This window comes from Branchiostoma lanceolatum, chromosome 2, assembly GCF_035083965.1.
Source record: "Branchiostoma lanceolatum isolate klBraLanc5 chromosome 2, klBraLanc5.hap2, whole genome shotgun sequence".
NCBI lineage: Eukaryota > Metazoa > Chordata > Leptocardii > Amphioxiformes > Branchiostomatidae > Branchiostoma > Branchiostoma lanceolatum.
Genome location: NC_089723.1, coordinates 30,987,715 through 31,005,147, shown reverse-complemented (window position 1 = coordinate 31,005,147; position 17,433 = coordinate 30,987,715). Strand labels below are relative to the sequence as shown.

General features: G+C 42.1%; 1 protein-coding gene across 1 annotated transcript in view; it reads left to right on the top strand.

Annotated features, from left to right (window-relative positions):
• Positions 1-13,467, top strand: part of LOC136428576 (sodium channel protein type 5 subunit alpha-like) — a 31,046-nt gene extending 17,579 nt beyond the window's left edge. Inside the window, exon 2 of the mRNA XM_066418200.1 lies at positions 12,570-13,467. Coding sequence (XP_066274297.1) covers positions 12,570-12,779 — 210 coding nt within the window. The 3' untranslated portion in view covers positions 12,780-13,467. The remainder of the gene's footprint in view (positions 1-12,569) is intronic.
• The last annotated feature ends 3,966 nt before the right edge of the window (positions 13,468-17,433 follow it).

The window sequence follows — 17,433 nt, the reverse complement described above, 5'->3', positions numbered from 1 at the left end:
ATAGGAAATGTGCCAATGTCATTTGTTTCATGTTGAGAATATTTACCTTAGATCATGCAAAAAAATTGCCAGCAACTGCACTGCATACAATCTCTGTTTATAGCAATTACAAACTGCACTTAGCTACAGCCAAAAAAAGACACTTTCCAGCTGAAAGCCGCATCACCCAAAATGCAGGGCTGTGCACGTCCGACCTCGGAGTAATACATGGATGAGACATTAATGATAAAGCGTTGTTAACATTATTGAACATCATACACTGCCTTGTTCTGTGTTTTGTTACCTTCGCCAGGAAGGTTATGTTTTTCGGTGCCATTTGTGGATTTGTGGACAGCATATGTGTATCTAACTCATGAAGCCTTGGATGGATCCGTATGATATCTTGTATAAATATTAGACAGGTGTCAGCACAATAGAGGACAAGTTCGGCCCTCTTCCCGTTGTGATATCTTGCAGTTCTGGACATGCTATGGTCATGATGTTCAGTGGCAGCCAACTCTTGTTTGTTTGTTTGATAATTTCTATCTCCGTTAGTGATTCCCATCACTACTCTTTATGAAGTCATAAAGCTTATGTCACAATAATACGTTACGTTATACCTTACGTGGGGTGGTGGTGGGGATAGCCTGATCTCATGATCAGCCGTCAAACCTCTGCACGTAAAAAAATCCAATAAATTTATCAAAAGCAGTAAGGGTGACCCGGTATGCTTGTCTGACAACATGAACCGTGGCGAGGCCTCATTGCACAATCTTAGGCTCTACCAGCCTCCGCGGGTCGCTGGGTAAATAGTAGAAATTGGCCAAATAGAGTCAATTGTAAGTAAGTAAGTAAAGTTTATTGCACAACAAATGTAACGTGTATGAAGGGAGTCGGCTACGGAGAGAGGGTCAAATATGCAAATGACACCCTCCATGGGCAAAGTCCCCCGGCAAATGTTCTCCCTATAGCCGGCGCGGTTCAATAGTCTGGTAGAGACTTTCACAAGCTAGCTATCGAAAAACCGTGGTGCTTCACCACATACAGTCTCATGTTGACCGCTTACAGTTTATCATAATAAAAAGTAAAACAAAGTAGTAAATCCCCACAATGCACGGTTACAGGAAAAAGGGAATCGATCGGGCACCTAACAGGCAAGTCCGGTCATCAGCGAAGATTTATAGAACGTCATAAAAATTTCAGCGGGGCCAGTTGTCATCTGACAGTTTCACGGTCCAGGGCGACACTTGATGAGAACCATGGTCGATAACAGTAAATTCTTCATGAAGAAAGAATTGGTGGTTCACAACCTTAAAAGTTTGACATACGACTTGAACGATCCGAAGGTGAACTTAATAGGAGTACGGGGACGAAGGACGTAGACTGTGTTACAGAAAATGTTGCCCTACATTATACTGTTACACCGTTACACGTATGACGTACAATTGTTAGAACCAGGGGACTTGGCATTGTTATGACGAGTTATGCAACTGTTGTGAAAACACTACCGGAATTTGCGGCAGAGTAACGTGTTTAATGACTGACTTAATGATGTCGGACTGAGTATTATTCATACATACGATGTGTGAAATCTAAAACCTCCATTAACATTTAACCCAGGTTACCTATATCCGCCACTTTGAAAAACAGTGTGTTTGAGGTATTCACTGCTCAGATAGGCAGGAGTGCATTAAACTGGGGGGAAATTTGCATTGGGGATTTCGTTAGACTCATCTTTTAATGCGGGGTGGCGGATAAATGTGACCTGCCGGAATTATATAAGTTGACGTTGCAGTGTTTTTATCCACATGTCAATGAAGTAGGCGGGGACTACCGCCAGTTTGGGTTCCCTATTTGAATTTCAATCAATCGTAGGTAAATCTTACACAGCATTTTTGTGTCTCATCAGTGCCCCCAGAGATGTCCAATCGCATTCCAATACATTCGAATGGGCTGATTCCAAAACAGCAACCTGTTTTCTGGTGCGCCATGACACAATGCACCTGCTCACACAAATTTGATTAGTTGGTAACGTTTCCGCGCCATTTTAAACACAACCAACACCTTGCTGTCCCACAGCATAGCAACAAGTCGAAGTACCAGAGAATCTGTAAGCAGCTCTTCTACATTCAATATTCATGATTCATCGTTGTAGCTATCGCACTGTGCTGACTGTGGAATTTTTCAAATTGATCGTGAATGCGTTAGCCGTTAAGTGCAAAGGTGCAGCAGCCAATGGGGCATCTCGGGAGATAAAAGCTGTCATGTTCAAAAGTCCTTGACAGTAACAAATGCCACCATTGGTTTTATGTCATCCCTCACCTTTCTATATATAGACTGCTTCTGTTCTAAATTTCCTGCGTGTCGCTAGCTTCTTGCTTTGTGACACTCGATCATTTCTCAGGTATTGTGGTTTATTGAACATGCCAGGGGATGTGTTATCGAGTTTGCTATCAGTGTGGTCATGTCACAGTTGAAAAGGTTTTGATTTTAAACGTTACATTAATGAGTAATGGTCTCTCTTGATGAAAACAAACTAGGCAAGGCCAACCGCCGGGCACTGGATTCCCGGAGTAAAGGCATTCTGGGATACGCTGTTTATCGCTCTAGAATATTCTGCTCTTCGATCTTTTGCTTTGCATATTTATGGTGGCATTTACCGCTACATCAAACATGTTGGCAAGCTTCGTCTATCATTCCGCGTCCATCTATCAAGCTCTACGAGCAGTCTCATTCCTCTGTCATATTGGACTTGAGAACATTTTTCTGGCGGCAAGGAAACGGGACTAAAACTATGCTCCATGCATTACTTTTGAGGTGGAGATGGCAATCTTCTAATGCATGGGGTACACTTGTTTTTCTGTCATGTCGATCGAAAGCAAGTGTTGAAAAAGCTGAAATACGTCTCCCTTGGGGGAGCCTTAACGTTACGACTTCGCTTCTTTTATGTATAACTCTTATCTACAATCCAAGAGGAATTTCAAAGGGCCTTAGAAGCCATGAGGTGTCTGAGTGCGTCGTTTGTTTGATACCGAGGATGATAGACACTATACTGAGGACGACAAAGTACGTTACTCTTGATTAACACTATCGATTTTTGGGGGATTTAATTTGTCCAGGCTTTCGAGTCCTTTGGGTTGCAAAGTTGTCTTCGTCCAGAAAAAGAAGAGGTTACGTCAGCATTTCGTCCCAAATATAGATACAAGTCTACCTTTTTCCATAAGTCTCTTTCTGCCAAGGTTCTGTTTCAAAATTAGAAATCCCATTACCAAGTGGACCAACTTGCATAAAGTTATGTAAATAGGCAGATTGCTAACTGAATAGAAAGAAGTGCATTTGACGGTTACAATTCAAATTTCAGCGCAAAGTAACAAGGGATGGATCGCAACGCAGCGCACGTCTACAGATGGTAACATGCAAAAAGTATTCCAAGTGTGAACCCGAGGGCAGTGCACCTGAGCTTGGGCATTGAATCCGATTATAAGACGGGCTATATTTAGACTGGCACAGTCATTACGTTCCTTCGTGGCGAGCGTGCCTTGCGTGACCCCCACGACATGTCTACTCGTATTGCGGTTGGATGCAATCTTGTGAACGCTGAGACAAGGGTAACGTCATTACTTCTGGACCGCTCGATTGCCATTCTTGTGCCCATGCTTATCTTTACAATTACTGGTAACGTTACACACTGCAGTATGGCAAAGCAGTTTGTTCGCGTAACTGTTAGGGAGTGACCTTGACTGAGCGATTAGATGAAGGGCGATGTTCTTGCAATGAGGAATACCGTTTCTAAGCTAAACAAAAAAATTAAAATCTCATATCTCCGGGAACGTTAGCATTTTGTAAATTTCTTAATGCCCGATCCATCACAATTAGTTATCCTCCCTTTCCATTACTCTCTTAATCAATCTCCTTCCAAAAGGGGCCGTTTGTTGGGGACGGCATGAACTATACAACGCTACTGTCAGGGAGGGGGTGTCGGCTTGTAATGATGTACCTGAAAATACTGTGGGGGGGGGGGGGTGCAAAATTGCCATGTTTCTATGGGACTTCGATAACTACCCACATACCAACATTTATACTAATCCATTTAAAAGGATCGATCTTGAGTTATAGTTGCGAACACAAACACAGCCAAAAACAGTACTCCCGTCGGAGGTCTACTCCCTTCCCGTAAGTAACAACGTGAGGTTGCGCGTCCTCCACGTGACACAGGAACAGCACTTCGTTCCAACAAAAACCTTGGTTCTAAAACTCGAGCTTGTGTGTCTGTATAATTTTGCCAATAGATACCTTACAGCTTTTCACTGGTTCCTTTAGGCATTTTCGAAACTCATTCAAGCTATGTTCCACACTACAGGGTAATAGAGAATCGATTTGTGGCTGATAAATTATTATAGCCGCTACCCTTGTAATTTATGGCTTCTATTCTGTAGCTTCAGATTCATTTCGATTTGACATCATGGTTTATGGCGTTGGTGTCATGTTTGGCGCCCTGTTAGGGATTGGGAATGGCAAATCATCACGAGCAAGTATGGCGAACGTGATTGAACGAACATGCACGGATGGTTGGGGAGCGCTAGTCAGTACCAAGGACAGTGGTCACTGACATCGTTTACCATTCCATTCAATCAATCATCTATTCACTACCTCTTAGCCAATAACATAAAGAATAAATTACCTTTTTCAAAAGCCTTGGAGTACGATTGAATTAAAAACTCAAAATCCTATAATGCATAACATAGTTATCGAAAGTGGCCAGAGAAGATCAAGTATGTAAGGACATATCTAATTTAAGAGCAGTGGTAGTTTCCAGTTAAGGTCGATTATACTCGTAAAGCTGCATTGATAGTAATAATATTAGTAGTCATATCAAATATAGAAATCAACACTTTATATTATTACATTAATATTGAAAAGCTGACATTTTCAAAATGATAAGTGTACCGAAACTCATTAATCATTCGAGTTGAAAGATCGTCAAATATCTTCGACCTCAACCGCATCTATTTTTGGTTCATGATGCAGCACGCCGAAGAGATTTATCATTGTCCGACCTCCGAAAACGGCGGACATTTTGCAGACAGAATCTAACATAAGCTTCAGACTCAAAAGCTCTCGCTACGCTTGGTTTAGACAGAGTTGCATTCATTACAGCGATAAAATCATAAAACATATAACGCCCTGTATGTTAAAGGGGGACTCAACCCCAGAATCCGGTGTTATTTTCTGAAATACCATATATTCTTCTTAATACAAAATCAACCAAATTTCGTACAGTTTCGTCACAGATCAACGGAAGATGAACCATTTATATTCCAGTGACTAAGTAATTCCCCCCATACAGACCCATGTGTTATGCACGATGGAAATGGTAGCTATATTATGTATTGTTTCCTATTGGATAATTGCTGAAAATCCAGCTCAATAGAAGAGTTAAGTTGCTAAGGCTGAAAATATATTGCTTTGGGCCCAAAATTGACCTGGATCTATAGCAATTATCTCATATAGGAACCAATACTAAGGGGACAGGCATCATTCCACCATGCATAACATATGGATCTGTATGGGGGGAACTACTCTGTTACTGGAATATATATGGTTCGTTTATCTGTGATAAAATTTTCACAAACTTTGGTGGTTGATTTTACATTCATCAAAATGTGGTCTTTTATAAAATAACATCCACTTCTGCTTCATGAGGTTGAATCTCCCTTTAAATGGGACCGGGTGCCAGCTAGCACATTCAGCAGGTAAGCAATCAGATCGAGCAGAGGAAAACTATAGCACCACCTAAAATCATAGAAATCCGTCTTTTTCTTTAATACTATGGCCATATCTGGAGACATTTGGGTTAGAAGGAGCGGGTGGGTTATAAATTTTAATATTTTGGACAAAATTTGTTCAGTTTACCCGTTTAGTTGGCGTAAGGACAGATCAGGCTGAGTTGTTAGTTGTTCGGTCCTGCGGATGAATACATCAGAAATCTGGGGTCAAAGGTAGGGTTTGTTGACTACTGTCAACTTTTGTCAGAATTTGAGCTGAACAACCCTCTGTTTTCTTCATGGTTATCAAGCAGACCTTCGTTACATTCTGGTGGAAAATTATTTTTAAGATTAAAAGTCGGGTTTGTACTTTTATGAAGCCTTCTTTCTGTGTCTAACATGCTTTCCTATGGGAAGTCCTAACGTTGATGTCAGTCATTTTGCTCACACGCTGGCGATGGCATAGATAATTTTTGAGCAAATACCCCCTTTGACGAAAGAAATAGACGTATTTGTGCGATTCAAATTCGTCTATTGTGGTTCAATGATTTTGAAACATGTCAATACGCAATATGATTCCTCAACTTACCGAGCCCTAGTGGCAGTAACGTTAATCCGTTCACCAGTCAGTCAACCAATGATTTATTCATCACCGCTTTAGTTCTTAGCCAACTACATAAAAGAGTGGATTTATGTGCTAACTAAAAGCATCGACGTACACAATAAATCCCAAATTCCTCGTTGAATTTTAGATAGCTACAGTGGTTGGGCATATGGTAACCTGCATCTAAACGTAACGTACTATTCGTTCTAGCTGCATTCAAAACATCTTTATATTTGTAATACACATCATTCTGTTTATATGTAAACTGGAACAATAAGAGATTATGAGGCACCAGAAGTCAAGTTTTTGCTCCCCTTGGGACGCCCGTAAAGCTAGCAGAACATTTGCACACCTGATGATGTGGACTACTCAGATGATGGTGCGATCTTGGGTGATGAGAAATATTCAATGTTTAGCGACAGATTGTTAGTAAGTTACTGTATACGTAAAACGGGAAAAAATCGCGGTGGTTTTACTTATGTTCGTGTATTTCAATTTGTTCTACAATGAAAGCCTGCTGGCAGTTTCAACCGCGAACTTGAAACTACCGCGCGGATACTCCATTTTCTTCCTTCCGCGAAATGAAATCACCGCGAACAATTTCCCTTTCACAGTATAAGTCGGGCCCATCATGTAGCACATCTAGCAAACTGATGACTTACGTCAAGTCTGAGTTTTTTACACACCACTTTCTCAAAATTCAAGGCCTTAGAGTTGACGGAAAATAACCAACTTTGACCTACGTAACATTTATGACCAACGCCTTTGACTACTAATATTTCATAGCTGGAGGAGATCAAGGACGTGTCCTTGAGGAGATGAATTCTTTTTAGATGAATTCCAAATGTTATTTTGTTGTTGTAAACGTCATACCCTGTAAGTGGTGGGGATGGGGTGAGTGAGTGTGTCAGCTCCACAGAACCTTTATGGTTCGAAACTGGGTTGAACGACCCATCACTTGTATAACTGCTACGTGCTGTGAGATGCTGTACACGTGTAGTAAATCATACACGGACACAGGCCCTTACCTACCATGACGTCAATTTACAAACAATGGCGCTGCAACAGACAAATCATATGTCTGTTAGATGATGAAAAGATTTTGCTCTATCCTCGGAAACGATTGTTCGCGTGCCGCCATTTTGAGAATGTGTTACGCACAGAATGGCGTTCCATAGGTATAGAATGGCGTTCCATAGAACACCCGTGGTCCGTAGGACCCGTGTCAGACGTTTTTCCGAGATGTCCGTCTTAAAATGGCCAGATCTCAACTTGGAATACTATGGCGATACCGGTGGAGAGGTAATGTTGTGTTTGTTAGGATGTGGTGTGTATGTGGGGTGTTTTTAGAGATGATTTCTTATACAACGGCGACGCTAAAGTGTCACACACACACATACTCATGGGCCACAACAAACAGTGTAGCGGGGGAGGTTTTTACTTCGAAACGGTCGTTCGAAGAACAATTCTTTTAACGTTTGTGTACTGTTAGTCGCTATGGGTTCATGAGAATATGTGAAGCACCTTTGTTCCCAAAAAGTTGTTGAACAGCCTTTTTCCTTCAGACATGACCTAACATCTTCCCTCACATAGATCATACGGCAGCACTGTCACAGCTGACAAAGAGTTTCAAACACCGCACTATTCGTCTTACCAACAAGAGTAGCTAGAACAGACAAACCTGTTAAGATAACAAGGAAAATATTTATTTTTGTTTCATTTGAGATACACTCTTCAACTACATGTATTCTTCAGTGATCTTTTTTGGGGCTATCATATTAACAGCAAATTTCTTATTGTTAATGAAGTCTTTGATCTCACTATAAACGTTAGTCGAGTTGTGATGGTGTCTATAAAGACCTCATTACACCGGGATAAGGAGGTAGCTTCATGTATGTTTATTGGTTCCTCGTTAAAACAGAAGGTAGCACGAGATTCGTGCCACATACGAAGTCCATTCAAGGTGGACAATGTAGGAACATCCACACTATAGCGCGAATCTCTTAGAAATGGAAGATTTACGGCCCGTATCATTGTATCGCCTTCATGGTTTTCCCTTGACCCGAAACGTGTACGTGTGGCGTTGTTCTTATGATGACACGCCTGTTTTTGTCGTGCAAATAATTTATCAGAATCATTTCTGCACTGGAGAGATACAGGGGTGTGGCATGGTGGCCTTGTGGCCAGGGTTTTAACCTGGAGGTACTTATTTCGAATCCCCGGCTGGTCCCGATAGCTTCAGCTAGAGACATCCTTCGGATAGGATGATAGATGGAGTACCCGTGTTTGAGGAGAGCCACAACTCAAGCACGTTAAAGAAACCACCACATTTATCGAAAAGAGTAGGGATCCGTCCCGGTATGAGTGGATCAAATAGAATTGTTCAGATATGTAGCTTGTACTCTTCTGTACAAACCTGGTGTGTTATGCCATGAGGCGGTTACCGGGTATGCAATACAAACAAACAACAAACCTAAATGCAAATACATCATTGTAAAAAAACATCCCTTATAAAGACGGGGGACGCCACAAACTTTCTGCATATCTACATGGTGCTTGCTGGTTAGTGGGAAAGTTGCATGCGTGCGCATGTTGTTAACTTAAGATCCTGTTGTCCCTTCTAACAGAGTAAATTTGACACATGCATGAGAAAAACAAAAGGATACTGGTACACTTGATACAATGTCGTGACTGTTAAGGCGAGTGGTTTTCAAAAGGCTACGGTTACAAGAAAAACTGCCCACTGTTTTGATGTTATGACTTGCCTCAACTAGCAGTGCTAGGTTTCAACCATCGTGGGATGATGCCCTAACGGTCGTTGAAGTTCTGGATTTTTCTTCCTTTCTTATTTCTTTTCTTTATCAGTAACTTGGGAGGGCCTTGCGGGTCGATAGAGTTAACAGAGATGAATATGATGGCGCCATGTGGACCACTAGTACGGCGGGGAAAGATATTATAAGAAGTCGGGGGAATAGCAACGGGATTATAAGCCTGATTCACGGTCAGATTCTCTCGGCGTTTTGTTCAGATCGGCGCCGCTGATAAGACCATCGGTTCTACCTGTCCGGCTTTTGAAGAAAGGTTGTAGTCAAACATTGGAAGCAACCGAAGAGTCCATGAGGAAAATTACCCCTCCACTTCTCAAACTTCACAACAAATCAGCAACAAAAAGTCGAACAGCCTTCTTTAATTCAGTGGCACGTTGGTCAGCAAGTTTGGTTGCTGTTTCTGTAGCAGGAAGGGGTTGCTTTCAGTAACGTACACGGGACTCCCATTTTATGGGTGCAGCCCCTAGCGAGATGTCCTATCCCTAGATTTGAACCGGGGTCTCCCAATTAGCAACTAATTGGAACCAGGTAATCAACAATGAGGCTACCACCAGTTGAGCTACAGGGACATCCATAGCCATGTAATAGTGCTTGTGCTTTAGAAGCATAACCGAAGAAGCTATGGATGATCTTTATGAAAATTTGATGCGTGGTTAGATCTTGACGTAGTAGAGAAACGATGGAATTTTGGGGCCCCTTGCGGCTTTCCTCAGATCTAGAGCAGAAATCTCTTGCTATCGTAACAGGGCTGGTCTGTGTAGTGTGTGTTCCATGACACTTTGTGGACCGTGCGTCTGTTAGGTACAGTTGCTGGACACATTGCTGCGTTCGCGCTTGTCCCCGAAACATTTTCATTTCTACTTTTTGGCCATCAGTAAAGTCACTTTGTCAATTTCTGCTGCACTATTTTTTTTTTTTCGCAATCGGCGGGAACGTTTTAGACATCTCAAATGTAGTTTCGTGTGTACAATCCTAGAGAGCCGTTCAACTGGAAAATAGAAGATCAACCGGCATTACATCATTTTGCCCCAGCGTCATGACCAAAATGTTGCGCAATCTGGAAGTGCTGCTGAAAAAAGGATTGACCTGTAGCAAGTACCTTCTGAAAACTGTAAGATTTATATTTGACGAAAAGAAATGAGTGGCTTGAATATCCTGGTTCGCCACTGAGACATGTACAGCCCAAATATGAAGAAAAGAAACAGATGGTTTTGCCTGGATTCAATATCTGAAGCCTTCCACATTGTAACAGGTGCACCGGAAATGTGGATGTTGTACTGTCTTGTGATTGGGTGAAGACTTAATGGTTTGATTGATTGACATTCTAGTGTACCATGGTTATTAGATCTAGTGCAGCAATGGTTGTCATGTTGAACGGCTGTGCCGTATTTTGGGAAAGGGGGCCGCCCATCTTCTTGATCTGCTTAGCAATATCGGTTCGTATACCTGTCTGTCTATGTTGGTCCACTGAAAATAAGTCTGAACAACGTAGATAATTCCCCACACCTTTTGAAAGATATCACGGCATTTGCAACTCTTTATGAAAAGATCTACGGGTAGTCAATAACGTTGGCACGACATGCAACTCATGGCATGACAAAGTAACGCTAGACCTTATAAGAACATGCAAACAATCGAACGGCATTCATTTGCAAGTGAAAAAGCCCAATCTACACGAAAGCGTCCCAAGTTATTAAACCTCGTAACAAGTGGTGTTCCCTGATAGGTACAACTAGAGTGGCGGTAACGTAGTTCTGACGGTGTGGCGGATTCCGGAGATGGCGGTTAACTCGCTTAAGGCGCCCGGGATGAGCATGATACGTTCTCGTGCGTCAGTCCGTGCGCAGGCGTGACGCGCTCCATGTACGAGATAACACTTCTTCCCGGGCCGTCAGGGACGAGGAAAACAACCCGGTGACAGCATAGGCTATTAAAGCATTAAAGTTCAAAACACCAGGCCCAAAATGGCAGACAAGATTGTAGCGAAGCGCAACCTTCTCGTTTCGCGTTCGTCACGGCTTCTCCCACAAGCTGCGCGGGGAGATTACTTAGCCCGAGCTTTGATAAGTTCTGTTCGTTGACTCTGCTTGCACAGTTGTGGTGAACTTGTCTCTGTCTTGCGTGCGGCATTAGAGCCCAAGGATTTATAGATGTCACAAAAACGCTCATTTCAGCAGACTTGGGGCCTTTTAGAACTGACTTATGGGAAGAGTATACTTCTGCATTGGCGTGAAACGGTAGAAGATTAAAAGCCCATTTGAGTTAATTATGGGTAGCTGCAACCCGGGATATCGTATCAGATTGAATTCGTGCATCTCCACAGTGGATTACAAGTTATGTATTTAAGTTTTTAAAGCTTCAAATGCATAAAAGTGAAACAATGAGGAAAACGACTAAAAAACATGCTCCACGTTGGTGTCCCGGTGACGTCACCCGAAAAACACTCTATCCTAGTTGTCGTTTTTCTGTAACGGTTGCCATAGAAACACGCCAGTCACTTTCAAGGGTCAGAAAATAGTTCAGAGCACTCTCCCACCGCTGGTGACTTTTTCCAAGTTTGGTGTCATTTAGACAAGTATCACACAAGCTATTCTGCTTTCCTTTCAATTTTGGGCATATTCGCTTAATTTGCATAAATTTGCATTAAGAGCCAGAGAATCATGATTTCCCAACTGGACCATAGTACAGCATACTTAAGAATGATCGAGAGACATCAAGATATCATTGTATGATATCGGAGTAATCATGTACAGGGTGTGCTACGTTTCTCATTTTCTAGGCTTCTTCTGAGAATCTCCGCCTGGACTAAACATCTTGTTCGCCAAAGTAAAGTCACTGTAACGATCTGATCACATGAGCGGGAGGTCGTTACACATAGTGCAGCCCCATTCGTGATAAATCAGAAGCTGTCCCTGTTGTGCCGTCTACAGCTCACTTAATGTGCGATCTGAAACCGTTGATGATCCTGCGTATCGCAACATCAGAGATTCGTGAGGCGCTCTTTGCCTGCGAGCAAATCACCTCGCCTCAAAAGACAACTAAATAACCTGAAAATGTGTTTTTTAACATTTGAGCAAGCCAGATATTTGGTGCTATTCATTATGATATTATCCATCCATTTATGGCTAAACTATTCATTAGTCATTCTTAAATGATTTGTTACTAATTTTGTTTACCAATGAGAAATAGCATGCCGTGGTGTTCCATTCATTTCAATTAGCAGCTTTCTTGTTTTTAAAATCAATTCTAATTATTTGTAGCGTTGTGATACATCAACGGACATGTATCTCTATTAAGAAATAGACAGGTAGATGCGATATTGTACTCTGAATTGATTTGATTTACTAATTCAACATTGGACTAAACGTGTTCTTTTTTAATCTATTTTTCTAGACGTTCTGCGTCGTCTCCAAGCACTTCTCCGGGAGGAGGCACATCCATCGGATGAGCGCCAGCAGATCTCTCTACATCTTCTCGCCATTCAACAAGCTCCGTCGCATCGCCATCTACATAGCTGTACATAGATATCCTTTGCAAAAGCTTCATTGCCCCTATAAAGCGCACCCCACCTCGTTAGAAATGTATGGGCCGCTGCTAGTGTAAAGCCTTGGGCTAATACATCATTCATCAATGTCGGTACTGGATAGCCCGCTGCGGGCGTTCCTACATCCGACTGCCGGCAACAGTCGATGGATGGTAGAGGGGTCCCTTCGAGGTGATTTGTCAAACTGATCTCAACGGCCAGAAGGATAGAGAGAGAATCTATACTGAATGCTATAGCAGGGTATAAAGGATGATGGTCATACTCATGGTGACTTAGATGTGTTGTCGTGCAAATACCAAAGTACTGCCGTAGAAGATGCTGCAAGTCCTCTATCAAGGATGCGCACAGCTCAACTGCCAAAAGGTTGTTGAGGTACGCTTCTAGCTGTATGCTCTCAAACGCGGCCATCTTGTCCAAGCCTGCTGGTGTGTGCCATGTTTGTTAAAACACACAAACAGCAGGTAATCCACACCAACGCACGATTCTTTTAGTTCAACTATGTTTTTGTGTGTTTACTTTGTCTTTTGAGTTTGGATGTTGCCCCAACACAAAACGCCGTTACTTGAACACTCATTAGAGGGTTGAACGTCATGAAATACGTGAGTGGAAGAAAAGGACTGTGTTGACATCGACCAATTGCCTTGTGGTTATCAAGGCCCCCGAGGACGTTTCCATTTTGACGTTAGGATTGTTTGCAAAAAAACGTCGTGAATGGTAAGCAGCGCACGAAAAAATGTCCGTGTCAATCTTTAAAAATAAATTCTTCTCCATTTCTTTTCAAAACCTAGGCTCTCATACTGAAAATGGCATGGAAAAATAATCAAAGGACAAGTACAACTACAAAACAAATAAATAAATAAATAACACTGTAGATGCAGAAATGTTCGCTGTGGTTTTATGTTCGCGGTTTTCGCGTTGAACTCTTTACCGCGAACCTAAAACTACCGCAAAAAGCCGTCCCATTGAGTGACTGTAAAGCTGCTATTTTTTTAAACGCCACCGGGAACACGACATTTTCTCCCTACCGCGAAATTCAATCCCGGCGAACATTTCTGCATTTACAGCATTCAGTAAACAACCAAGATGGTCTTTATAGATACAGAAGCGAAAGAAAAAAAATGAACCCATTGAACTGTTGACTCTTTAACAATTACTAGTATTCCGTCTAACGCCAGTTTATACTATTCACCAGCATATTTTTATCCTATTTTTACCGGTCATTTTTGCTATGACGATTTCAAGTCCATCTTTGGAAATGATTTGTTCTTTACTTTGACTACGCGATGACGTCTGTCCTGTCAATCAATTTATTATCAATTTCATACATCCCAATCAAATAATATCGACGTATTAATATATTTCGGTTTGAATCTAATCTTGCTGCTGCAAGTGTCAGCTACTATAAAACACTAATTTCAGGAACTCGTAAGGAAATGTCTGGGGATATTCTAAATGCACAGAAGCACACGGCCTATCTTACCTCGTCACGTAAAGTTGCCACAGACGACACTGCAGTGACAGACAATATTGCACATTTCCGTTATTCCGTGACTTTTAACCATACGGAAGCCACGTACCCACTATGATTCGGCCAATAAGGAACGCCTGCAAAGTCCCAGAAGACCAAACGTCTTGTATTGATGGCGCCGACGTTCAAACCAATTACGTGGTCTGACAGACACTGTACACATCATGTTCGACCAGAATTGAATTATAATAAGTCTCTTTTATCAATGTCTAAAACTATACGTGTTCAGGTTAGGCTGAATTGAATGTTTGTGTGTGTTGAATACTGAGAACAAATCGTATTGCAACATCCTTGCAATTTACGTACTGTATCACTTAGCCAGACAACTTGTCGACATTTCGTCTGGACGAAACACGACGGAAGTTTTAAACGATTATGAAAGTAACTGAAAACGAGTGTGGCAACAGGAAGTTTAGAAAACGTCAAGACAAGTGGGAACTGTTTATCAGCCCAGGGATGTTGAACTTTGGCCTAGATCACAATCAATCGTGCTGCACATGCGCATTCGAAACTGTGAAACGGCTTATAGTTGTCAAGGGATTTGCAGAGCTATCGTAATACGTCAAGCAGAAGTCCTCATAAATATCAGTTATTGGGGATATTTTGTAGACAACGCAAAGCTGATGAGAGACGTAAAATGGTCAGTGAGCCTCTTTCGGCGTCCTTGTCCAGTAACCAGGATCAATGACTAATCAGCGTCTTAGATTCAAGTGTCAAGTTCATGTAGATGTAAATCGTAATGATCGATCAACTTATCGATCATATTTCCTCACTGGACTCTATATCAACGTCATCGGGAGAATGGGTTGCACGCTGGATACGTAAGCGAAGCGCTCAAGGGGTAAAACAAAGTTTTTATGTCCACGCCAAGTCGGTAGTAGACTGGTAATAATTTCATCGTGGTCTTTCCGTGATCTCCTCGGTACAGGGAGTGTTGCCCACCCGCCCAGGTCAATTAGCGTACTCGGGCGGGATCTTTACGGGGTGGGATTCACGGGACCTTACGGAGATGAACAGTCCCTGGCCTAGGCACTTAGGCAGGTAGCCAGGGATTCAGTTTCCTAACTCGGGAACGGTTGTCAGAGAAAGACGAACGCTTAGCGGGGCAGGGGGCCGTAAAGCATCCCTATATGCCGGGCCAGTGGGATAGTTCGGTAGGCAAAACACCGTCTGTTTCTATAGAGTCACTTAAGACCACTTGATCCCCCAGTAACCCTCGAAATGAGAGAAGAATATCTTCTCTGAAAACGTATGGATCGGCGGATGATTCCTGCCACTTCACAGTTAAGTTGTACAATGGGAAAGATGTGTTGCCCGGGGAGGAAAGCTGCTGTATTGTTGGCTCATTTCCCAGACGAGGCCCGATCTAAATACCCCCACATCTCCCTCTCCCTGTCATATCAATCACAACCAAAAGATCTGAAAATAACAATGATGGAAAGAAACAAAACAGCATAGCCGAAGAGTATTTTAAGTTTTAAACATGTGCGCAAAATCTTGACATGCGTTCAAAGATGATGTCCTGAGCCAATAGCCGTGTCTTTTCGACGTGTGCACACACGAATATACCGATGCTGACTGACTGTCTATCACAATTAGCAGTTCAACCAATAAGAGAGCGAATCCTTGCCAGTCAAAGGTTTACATGTTTATTTGCATTTCTACGTTTTGACGGAGGTCGGCGGGGCTATGGGATCGGTCAGCTCCTGGGATTTTACAGACTGCTGAAAATAATTCTTACCGCTCGATTCCAACAATACGAGGAATGATCAATACGTTATAATTTATGACTCACTTGACTTGATGTCTTGCCAAACCCAAAAAGACATCAACTATTTTGACGTCGTGGCAAATGACAAATTGCCTGTACCTGATTTTCTAGCGTCAATCGGCTGCTACAAAACTATGGTAACATGTACGACCTACAAAAGAGCGGTAGATGTCGCTGTAGTACAAACCGCTCCAACTCACCTCCGTCAAAACATAGAAAAGCAAAATAAAAACGAAAATATTTGAAGGACATGCAGCCAATTTCTCGTTCGTTGAACTGATAATTGCCATTCTCTCATTGGTTGAACTGCTAATTGTGATGGACAACCAGGATCGGTCTTTTGAGTAGAGTTTCAATAGGCTGTGACACAATTTCACTCCAGCTTACTTTTTACAATTATAACTCCTCCACAGCTAAGCTATACTCAACAGCGATATGCAAAAAACAAGGTCTTCTCGAATGCTTCAAATACGTGACAGTGTATGTACAGTTATCAGCCAGTCAGATTGCCTGGTCTAGCCAATTCAACTCGTAGATGAAACGATTTTTCATGGAAACACATGAGTACAGTAAAATCGATTCGTCCTTCTTTTTGACAGCAGTGATGGTAAGGTCATGGTCGACAGGATCGCAAGTGACAAGCGATCAATAGGTCATTTGTAAGAGACCGTTTGTACAATTGCACCTGACTCCCTCTCACTCATGCCCCCTCCCTCCCCCAGTAACTACTGACACAAAGGGGACTTTTTCCCTCCACAATCTTTAAGAATTTCACATTTGAACTAAAAGAGTGTGCCAACTGTTATCGTCGCTTTTGTCTTCAAGACATTTGCATCCATGGAAAAATGTGACATAATCAATTTCAGTTTCTAACATCTATAACTGCATGGAGGACATTGTATCTGCACATCCTAACATACCCTGTGTAACACAAACTCTCACTGTCCAGGCTCAACCTTTACAGAATTAGAGAGGCCCGACCAGATGGGATGCTAAAATCGTTATTTAGTTGAGTCAATCCAAGCCTAGACATGTAATTGTTTCACCATGCGTAAGAAAGGTTACTAAATGATACTTTCTGCCATTTTGGAAAACATTTAATGATCAAGATCTTTGCATGGCGAAAGATACATCAGGGGAAAATGGGCTGTAGAGGTAAAAGGCAGTAGAAGAAGAGGGGTGGTCTCCGACGTCCAATACCTTGCCCTAGACACAATGGATAACAACGCAATGCCTCTATGGCCTAAGAAAAGGCTATGGGACTACATTTAACATTTTACATCAGCAAAATAAGAAGAAAAAGGCAACTAACTGACTCATAAGGTAGCACAAGTGTCCCAGATGAAACAGTTATATTTTGAAGTAACAGTAAACAACGAAGAGCCCTGGAAATATGATGGGAACTGGATTTGAC